Source organism: Otolemur garnettii, unplaced genomic scaffold (genome assembly GCF_000181295.1).
Source record: "Otolemur garnettii isolate 467f Iridium unplaced genomic scaffold, OtoGar3 scaffold00005, whole genome shotgun sequence".
NCBI classification, from domain to species: domain Eukaryota; kingdom Metazoa; phylum Chordata; class Mammalia; order Primates; family Galagidae; genus Otolemur; species Otolemur garnettii.
In genome coordinates, this window is record NW_003852400.1 from 42,605,443 (window position 1) to 42,615,868 (window position 10,426).

The 10,426-nt window shown below is 47.3% G+C and overlaps 1 protein-coding gene across 1 annotated transcript in view; it reads right to left on the reverse strand.

Annotated features, from left to right (window-relative positions):
- SNX18 (sorting nexin 18) overlaps positions 1-1,998 on the reverse strand; it is a 28,963-nt gene extending 26,965 nt beyond the window's left edge. Inside the window, exon 1 of the mRNA XM_003782776.2 lies at positions 189-1,998. Coding sequence (XP_003782824.1) covers positions 189-1,809 — 1,621 coding nt within the window. The 5' untranslated portion in view covers positions 1,810-1,998. The remainder of the gene's footprint in view (positions 1-188) is intronic.
- Between the last annotated feature and the right edge of the window lie 8,428 nt (positions 1,999-10,426).

Consider the following 10,426-nt stretch of genomic DNA (forward strand, 5'->3'; position numbering starts at 1 on the left):
GGAAGGAGGAAGCTACCTGCCTGACAATCCGCCACACACTCTAGGGAAACGGAGGCGCCTAGACAGCCACACCCCCTGGCTTCTCAACTTGAAAGAGTCCGAAACTGACAAAGGTACTCCTGTCAAAGTCCTTTCTTTCAGCCTGAACAATGCATTCTGTATCACCTGCTGTAAAGGCCAGGTTTTACCTTTCTGAACATGGATGATGTCTGGGAAGTTGGCCAGGTGCCCCTGATACAGCGCTAACAGGTCCATGACCGGGTCCAGGTCCTGCCTGGGCTGCTCAGCGAAGAGCTCGCCGATGGCGTCGTAGGCATCTCCGGTGAAGGCGATGGCCTGATTCAGGCCCACAGAGAAGGCCTGCTGGTCCAGCTCAAAGGCCTGGCTGAGGCCGCGGAAGGACTGGCCCACCTTCTGATACTCCTTCTTGAAGCCAGTCACCTGCTTGCGCGCGAACTCGTTGGCTGTGTGGTTGAGCTGCAGCGTGCTGTCGTCCATCTTCTTGGTGAAGCACTTGAAACCATCGATCTTGCTCTCTACTTCCTGCAGGTCAAGGGCGGCGGCGGGGGGCGTGCTCAGTGTCAGGAAGAAATTTGCTCCCACCATCTCGTCCCTCTCCGCCTTCCTCTTGCCTTGTTTCCAGGCCTTCTCATCGGTGCTGCTGGGACACGTCAGGAAGTGCTGGAAGACATCGCACTGCGCCAGGACCGGATGGCTGGCCATGTGGTTCATCCACCAGATCAAGCCCTTCCTGCGCTTGGAGATGAAGTCTTCCTCGAAGCGGCCTGTGGCCTGCTTCTCGGGTAAGTGGGGCACTGAGATGACTGGGAACTTCTCCGCCAGGCGCGCATACAGCCAGTCGAAGTGCTTGTAGCGCCTGTGTACCGGCACCTGCGTGTGCGTGGGCACCAGCTTGTAGGAGATGTAGCTCTTCATGCCTTTGAACTTGGTCTGCTTGGTGGGGTCGTCGATGGTGCACTGGAAGGGGTAAGGGTTCTCCTGCCACTCGGGGCCGTAGGGCCCCAAAACCACGCACAACTTGTCCCCGTCCTTCACGAAGCCCGATGCCTCGCCCAGCACAAAGGCCTCCCCACCGGACTTCACGAAGGTGGAGAAGCGGTTGAGATTGCGGCTCACGGTGGCCGAGCTCTTGGCCCCGGACGCGTGGTGCTGCGGAGGAGCGGAGCCGCTGCGGGAACCCAGCGACAGATCCGAGCGTGTGGACAGGCGGTAGCGGCCGGCAGCGCCGCCCCCAGCAGACGACGAGCCGTCGAGGTCCGGATACGCGCCGCTACCCAGCGCGCCCGGTTCGTCCGCCACCGTGGAACTGTCGTCCCACTCGTCGTCCCAATCATCGTCGCTGCCCTGGCTGGCCTGGTAGCCGCCGTACAGCTGCTGCGGCGACGGCTGCAGGGCGCTCCCGCCGTACGTAAAGCCCGCGCCCGGCGGCTGGAAGGTGCTCGGCGGTGGCGCCTGCTGCGGCTGCAGCAGCGGCTGGAAGGCGTCGGGCGGCGGCTTGAAGGAGGTGGGCGGCGCGGCGGGCAGGGGTTCGAAGCCTCCGGGCGGCACATTCGCGTAGCGGGCTGGGGCGCCCGGGCCGCCGTCTCCCGCCGGGCCGGGTTCGGGGGCGCGGATCACCTGCACGTACGAGGCCGGGAAGAGGCCGCGGTCGCCGCGGCTGTTGACTCCCTCGAGCCAGCCCTCGATGTCCTGCTCGCTGCACAGGCTCAGCACCTCATGTTCCCGCAGCGAGATCTCGCCTGGGTTCTCTGACCTGAAGTCGTACAGCGCCCGGGCGCGCAGCGCCATGGTCCCGGCGCCCCGGCGGACGGTCCCGACTCCCAGTGTCCAGAGCCGGAGCCTGCCCAAAAGACCCGCGGTGCTGCCCGCGCCCTGGAGCGGACTGAAGCCCAGAAGGCAGCTCGCACCCCACCGCCCTGCCCGCCAGTCGCGCCCTCCTCGCCGCTTAGCTAGCAGCGCAGACTGCCGCGCAGTGTCGCCGCCGCCGGTCGGGGGCGGGGCCCGCGGCCTCCCACGTCCCCAGCTGCTCTAATCCACGACCGAGAGCCGCGTGCCAGGCGAGAGCAAGCGATGGCCGAGCCGCCGACCCTGCCGTTTGGCCCGGCTCCGCGGCCGCCATTGCCCCCTTGTGGCTAGTGCTGAGAAGTGGGGCGCCTGGGTGAAAACGTGAGAGTAATGAAGGAGGTTTCTATTCATAAGTGAATTAGCTGAGAAATTTTTAAGCTTTTAAGTAAAAAAAAGCTTCCTGGAAAGTTAGTGTTTGCATGCCTAATAACGAATGAACGTTTATTAGTCTGAATACTCAGGGAGTGTTCCTAGAATGGCTTAACGCGCTGAACATAGGATGCCTGTGCCGGAGAGCTGCTCATTGATGGAGCATCTCCTTTCCCTCTGCTACTCACTGGGGCTTTTGGGCAGAAGAGCTAGAGAATTTCCAATAAAATCAGTGTGCACAGAGAGCTAACATTTTGCACGGGACTCCTCTCCTCGCTGAGATATATGTATCACAGACGTTGACAGCTCGGACTTTGGAGCCAGGCTTCTGGCGGCCATCTGTGTTCTGACACTAGCCGTGTGATCTCAAGCAAGTCACTTACATGGTACGTACCTCCTGGGGTGGTTGTGGGGATTCCCTAATGTGGGGAATCCCTATTTTACAGATGAGGAGAATGAAATCCTAATATGTGGGAAACACTGGATGTGAACACAGTTTAAATGTTTGCTGCTGCTATTTCTGCTGTTACTGTTCTTTGGGAAAGCAACATCCCTGGCCTCTTTCATAAAGAGAACAAGGGCTCTAAAATCTGTATTATAGGGTGTATACACCGGGAAGGGTCCCAATGTTCACTTTCCTACCCCTACTCTGGTCAATGACCTGCTCTACAGTCACTAAGTTTATATTATTTTTAAGATAAGTAGTTAAAAATCACTTCTTGAAGTATTAACTCCAATATCCTATAGTTGTCTTGTTTCATTTCTTCTTTTACTTCAGTCTATAATTTTCCCAAAGCTTTTTCTTTTCATAATCCCCTCTTATTAAGACTAGCCTAATTATTCCTTTGAAGACACTTCTAATTGAGGTTTAGCATTCATATGTCATTAATTTCAGCTTGTCCTCTGACCCTTTTCAAGCAAATCTGGGAAACAGGCCAGAAGAGTATGTGATTACTGTAAGGGCTGAGGTTTTCTAAGCATTCTGCACAAAATCACCAACCCAGGATACCAGAATTACTCCCACACTGTTTATCCTAATACAAAACCTTAATTCAATTCAGTAAGCAAATTATAAATTAGGTTTTTAGCTAAAAATTTTGGCTTATAACTACTCTCATGGGAAGGAGGGGCATTGTACTTCAATGCCAACGTTTTATGTGTCAGAAACGTGAAGTGAACATTAAGTAAATATTTAGAACACAAGTTATTTTATTAACTCGAAAGCTAACCTAGAATATTTAAGATAAATAAATTTAGTTAGACTCCTGCTATTCATCTGGTAGTTATCAATTAAAGAGTTAATTACAATAACTTTAGGCTTATTTCAGGCATGAAAATTCCAGGAGTTTAAGGTGATGGTTTTTACAGACTGCTTGCGTCACTCTGTAGAAGTAGCAGTTGAGGAACTTTGGGGTGTAGGAGCACAGGTGTATGCATCTGGGTGTGCTCAGTTTGTAGGGGTCAGTGGGAGGCCTTTGTGTTTGCCAGGCACCGGGCTTCTGGAAGGATGGGGACAGGATATCATGATAGTTGGCCCTATAACCCTCCGAAGGATCTTGGATATGTAGAAAATGTGTTCAAATATTCAAAACTTATAACTGTTCACTCAGGGAAATAGATATAATAATACATTTTTAAAAGATTTCTCTAGACAATGGAGCATGGTATTTATAATTTAGTTTACACGCACTTGTAACCATCAATTTCTTTTTCACAACACTTCAGTAGAGAAAAGTCTTTAGGAAGGCTAAATGGCCGCAAACAACTGTATATTCTCACTTCCTCCCTTGACCTGAGACACAGCTTAGGTGGCCTGGCCCTTAACTGTCTCTCCAACTCCTCTCTTTCACTCAGAAAAGCCACAGTGATTCAGTGCCTGTAGCACAGTAGTTATGGAGCAAGCCATGTACACCCAGGCTGCGGGTTCGAACCCGACCTGGGCCAGCCAAACAACAATGACAACCACAACAGAAAATAACTGGGCATTGTGGCAGCCGACTGTAGTCCCAGCAACTAGGAGGCTGAGGCAAGAGAATCGCTTAAACCCAGGAGTTCGAGGTTGCTGTGAGCTGTGATGCCACAGCACTCTACTGAGGGCGACATAGTGGGACTCTGTCTCAAAAAACAAAAAATAAAGGGTGGCACCTCGTAGTTCAGCCGGCAAGGGTGCTGGCCACATACACCCAGGGTGTCAGGTTCAAAGCCAGCCTGGGTCTGCTAAGCAACAGTGACAATTGCAACCAAAAAATAGCCAGGTGTTGTGGTAGGCACCTATAGTCCCAGCTACTTGGGAGGCTGAGTCAAGAGAATCTCTTAAGCCCAAGAGTTAGAGGTTGCTGTGAGCTGTGATGCCACAGCACCCTAACCAGGGTGACGGCTTAAGACTCTGTCTCAAAAAATAAATAAATAAATAAATAAAAATTAAAAAAAAAAAAGAAAAGAAAAGCCACAGTGGTTTCTTTCCTATGTCTAGAACATACCAAGCATGTTTCTGTGATTGCTGATCTCTCTCCCTGGAACCTTCTTCCCCTGGAGATCCACCCTGCCGTTCAGTCAGAATCAGCGTGCTTTCTCCGTCTCTCCTTTCTCTTCCTGCTTCTTCCTGGGAGAACCTGGAAGTATGTAGCGGGAACCTGGGTCCCTGAGTCATCAACCCCCTCTTGAGTCAAACTTTGTGGGAGAGAAATCCTTTGTTGGGCTAAGCCACTAATATTCAGGTTTTGGTTGTTGAGGCAGCTGGTATTAATTATCCCAACAATACAGTCTTCCTCCCTCCCTCCCTTCCATCCTCCATCCATCACCCAGTCTCACTTTTCTTCATAGCATTTCCTACCTAAGATAAACACCTTTCCCCTTATTAGAACATAAACCTTTTCAGGGCATCAAGTTTGTTCTGAGCACTGGGAATACAGCAATGAACAGACATGGTAGGCAACCAGTAAATATCCCCTCAATCGATGAAGGAGAGAATGCCCACTTATTTTCCCCGTAGATGCTGTCAGCTCTTCTCAGTGGCTCTTACTGTGCCTGGGTCTATTTACCTGGATCCCTGTGCTGCCAGCTGTAACTTAGTATGCATTTCTAGGGGCAGCTAAATAACACTTCTCTTTAAATCAAAACCTTAAAACTAACTCAACCACCCAGAACACCTCTCCACATTTTCAGAGACTGCTAGAAATTTCACTATTGCTGAGTCATTATTTTTAAAAAATAACTTCATCAGGGCACGGTGGCTCATGCCTGTAATCCCAGCACTCTGGGAGGCCGAGGCAGGTGGATTGCCTGAGCTCAAGAGTTCAAGACCAGCCTGAGCAAGAGACCCTATCTCTAAAAATAGCCGGGCATTTTTGTAAGTGTCTGTAGTCCCAACTACTCTGGAGGCTGAGGGAAGAATCGCTTGCCCCCAAGAGTTTGAGGTTGCTGTGAGGTATGACGCCATGGCGCTCTGCCAAGGGTGACAAAGTGAGACTCTGTCTCAAAATAAAAAAGTAATCTACTTCCTAGGATCTCTCAGGATTTAATGAGGTAGTAAGTTTGTGTGGTATTTTACAGTGCTCAAAGTGGAACATTAATTTTAATAGAATTAAAATCAATTTCCCAAAATGTGTGACTCATTCTTGAGATGAACACTTGAACTGTTGACTTGAATAAATCTGCATATTTAGATTCTATGATGGTAGATTCTTCTGCAGTGGTGCTTACAGCTCGAAATGTACAAGTGCCTAAACAACTGTCCAGCACTATTCAAGAAATCCCTAATTTTTTATTTCTTGATCTCTTCAATAAGCAGTTCACTTCTGTTACAAAATCAAACAAGAGTGTGATTCAATATTTGTTACCTGACTGCTCCCTTTATGAATGTTCCTCTTCCCTCCAATGTGTTTGACTAAGTTAACCCAGCTGTTGGCTGATGGCTCAGGGAGATACATTTCCCCATTTGCTCTGTAACTGCAAATGTTTTCTTCCTTTCAAAGTGGCCACATCATTTCTGCGTAATAATTATTAATTTGTCCCTTTCCGCTCACTACAGTCCCCTCTACTTTTGGGGGTCTTACATTTGAGCCTAGCTTCCTTCCCTGCCCCTATAACCATAAGAGTTTGCCCCATACCCATCTCCCAGGGCTAGAGCAATCACCTCTGGGGCATTACCACGAGTAATTAATATTCCTCTCTGCCACAACTCTCAGAGTATCTAGATACTTCTCTCAGAATGTCTGTTGGTTTGTCCTTCCCTCCTTCTGCCAAACAAGTAGACATTTGCTTCATCCCACAGAGAGCTGGTGGGTGAAACTGCAGTGGAAACCATTTGCTATGTGATATGGTGAAGACGTATACAGGAAACTATAAGACTTAGCTGACCAGGTGGGAGGTGGGGTCAGGGAAGGCTCTCTGAAGCAAACACTGCCTAATTTGATTCATTCAGGCTACAGTGGGATGGGAGAAGGGTAGAGATGACTTGTATTCCTTGAGAGTTGACAAAAGCCAGAAAACTAAGAGCCCATTCTGCCTCCTTCAGTTACTGTACTAATATTTGAGTGTCTGCAATGTGTGGGCCACTCACTAAACCAATGTCAGTCAAGACTGAAATAGTCCCTGCACTCATAGGACTTGGGATCTAGAGCAGTCTGGGCAACCAGGTGGATAAAGAGGTCATTTGCTGAGATGAGACACACACAGGGAGAAGCAGGTCCTGGCTAGGGAAGATGAGTACAGGTGGATATTGATTTTTGAAGTGCCCACAGGACACCCAGGGAGGAATGTTAGTAGTCAGTTGCACAGAAAGGTGTGGAACCCACAAGGAAGATGTCGGTTGTGCCTTGGAGTTACAAGTCAGCGTCTCAAGCCAGGTACAGTGACTCACACCTGTAATCCTAGCACTCTGGAAGTCTGAGGTGAGAGGATCACTTGAGCTCAGGAGTTCCAAAGTCTAACCTAAGCAAGAAAGAGGCCCTGTCTCTACAAAAAATAGAAAAAAATTATCTGAGCATGTGGCAGGTACCTGTAGTCTCAGCTACTTGGGAGGCTGAGGCAGAAGAATCACATAAACCCAGGAGTCTGAGGTTGCTGTGAGCTAGGCTCATCCCACAGACTATAGCCTGGGGCAACAGAGTGAGACTATCTCAGAAAAAAGAAAGAGAAAAAAGAAAAAGAAGTCAGCAGCCCATAGCTAGTAACTGAAGAGCTGTGAGGTGGGAAGTTACCAGACAATGAGAGATATGAACAATGGGCCAAGAACACTTCACCTCGTTTCATTGTTCCTCTTCCTCTGCATACTGGAAAAGAAGGGACAGAAAGAGCAGAGGAAATTTTAAAAAATAGTGTCGTGGAAATTAAGAGAAAAGAGAAATTCAAGGAAGAGTAGAAGGTGGTCACAAAAGAAAAAGGCACCAAGCATTCATTTAGATTTAGCCAAAGAGGTCATTCAATGGATTTGCAGTGTCCCAACTCTGCTGACTGAGCCCAGCCCTGCTGCCTCCTGGGTTACCTTCCTCTGCTCATGGTGTTAGCACACAACAACTCTCCAAAGGTTGAAGCTCTAGTCACCCTTATTTCCTGACCACCCTTCATCTAAATGTATCCACTCACCATCCCAGCTATATCCGAAATTTAGCCCTTCTCTCCATCCATTCTGCCACACCTGCATTTCTTACTCTAGTGGATTATTGCAAATGGCCTGGCATTTCCAGTTTAGCTCTACTAGCCTTCCTACTTTTTCCTCACTAGGTTACATGCCTGTCAAGACTTGGAACTTAGACACATGTTCTTTCCTCTGCCAGTAGTAACTCCTTCTCTCTCTTCCTCTGCTTGGCAAAACTGTTGGTCATCCTTCAAGACCCTGTTCCTTTTCATCTGAGAAGCTTCTATTGGAAACCCCATGGAATAATTTACTCCTTCCCTGACGTTCTCACCACATTCTGTTCATACCTGTTTTGTGACATCTGTCCCACCGTGTTGCGAGGATTTGTTGCCAGTGTCAACAGAAAAGAACCCAAACTCAGTAAAACAATTTAAAGAAGTTTATTCTGAGCCAAATACATGTGACCATGACCCAGAGATAGATACCAAAGAAACCTTGAGCAAATGGACTCCCTGTGGTTGGGTTACAGTTTGGTTTGGTACATTTTAGGGAGACAGAAATTACGTCTAAAGTCATAAATCAATACATGGAAGGCATACGTTGGTTTGTCCTGAAAAACTGGGACATCTCCACACTGGGGATTATAGGTTATAGGTGGGTCAAGTGATCGCTAAAGTAAATTGATGACCTGCAGTGTAGTTTTAAGCTTATGTTGTGGAGCATTAGGACTGATAAGGAGTTACAAAGCATATATCTGGGTGGCACCTGTGGCTCAGTGGGTAGGGTGCAGGCCCCATATACTGAGGGTGGCAAGTTTGAACCTGGCCCCAGCCAAACTGCAACAACAAAAAAATAAAAATAGCTGGGCACTGTGGCAGGCGCCTATAGTCCCAGCTACTTGGGAGGCTGAGGGAAGAGAATTGCTTAAGCCCAAGAGCTGGAGGTTGCTGTGAGCTGTGACGTGATAGCACTCTACTGAGGGCAACAAAGTGAGACTCTATCTCTAAAAAAAAACCAAAAAATAAAAAACCAAAGCATATGTCCAAGAAGAGAAGGGGCCATGACTGACCTCCCTTTTCATGGCCAGCATCTCAGCTTTCAGGTATTTCTAGGGTCCCCTTGGCAAGAGAAGGGCCCATTCAGTCAGCTGGAGGGGCTTCAGATTTGCTGTTAGTTTACAACAGTCTCTAAGTCAGTCTTCATTTGTTTGAATTTCAAGTGTGAAAATTCCAGGAGTTCAAAGTGATGGCTTTTACAGACTGGCAAGATCCTTGATTTATAACTTGTATTTTTGGTGGCTGATGTTATGGCAGGAATACAAGAGGTCCTCTAATAGTTCGCGTTGAAGTGATCAAATCGATAGTGGCCATAGGAAACATAGCATTTTATAAATGTGGATATAGCATTAGCCAAATTTGAGAGAAAAATAGATGTTTGGGGATAAATACCATGAGTTTTGGTTTCTGGATATGAAAGAAGAATCTTCTGTTCTCATCCTTTAGTTTGGAAAAGAAATAAAGTCATTTGTAAGTTAGAAAATGGGAGGTCCATATGGAGGTGGCAACCCATGGAGAATATTTTGTAAATATTTTGGAAATTTTTAAAAAATATTTTTTTAATGTTACAACATCCTGGACTTGGTCCTTATACCATTTTTCTGATTATACTGTAATATTCTGAAATAAAATTTGAAAAAGAAAAATATTGAATGAAGATCAAGAAAAATTATTGAAATGAACAAAGGTTCTCAATTGTTGAATAAACCTAGAAAATTTGGAAATGCCTATTGACCACTTATCAGGCAGATAAATAAAAAATACTTTTAAAAATTAAAAAAAAAAAGAAAGAGAATGGGAGGTCCAGAAGAGAAGAGGAAAAATAAAGAAAACAACCAAATAAGCACCCAGTTGCTCCAAGAAAAGAATCTACTCCTCTTACTTTCTCTCATTGCTAATGCTGGTGGCTCTCTCCGGAGCAGCCATTGTCAGTGGTCTTTTGGATAAATTCTAATGAAGATTTTATGTCATTAACACATCAGAACTTCATTCTGGGTGCTGGAATGGGCACCCATAGCACAGTGGTTACCACACCAGCCAATACACCAAGGCTGACAGGTTCAAACCCAGCCCAGGCCAACTAAATAACAATGACAACTGCAACAAAAAAACAGCCAGGCGTTGTGATGGGTGCCTGTAGTCCCGGCTACTTGGGAGGCTGAGGCAAGAGAATGGCTTAAGCCCAAGAGTTGGAGTTTGCTGTGAGCTGTGATGCCACGGCTGGCCCGCTACTAAGGGCAACATAGTGAAACTCTGTCTCAAAGAAACAAAAACAAAAACAAAAAACTCCATTCATCCACATTGGCCTGGATGGAGGCCAGAAACTACAAGAGAATCTAGAATTGAGAGAAGCAAATCAATAATCAAACCTAAAACATAAACAACACCTAACTGAAAATTGACTAAAGATTGATTTCCCCGCTATAAGGACACCTCTTCTAAGATGCCCATCAGTTTGAGTAATGTGTCTCTAAACCAGCGGTTCTCAACCTGTGGGTCCACCCCCTTTGTAACAATGAAAATATATCACAGCATTAGGAAGGTTGAGAACCACTGC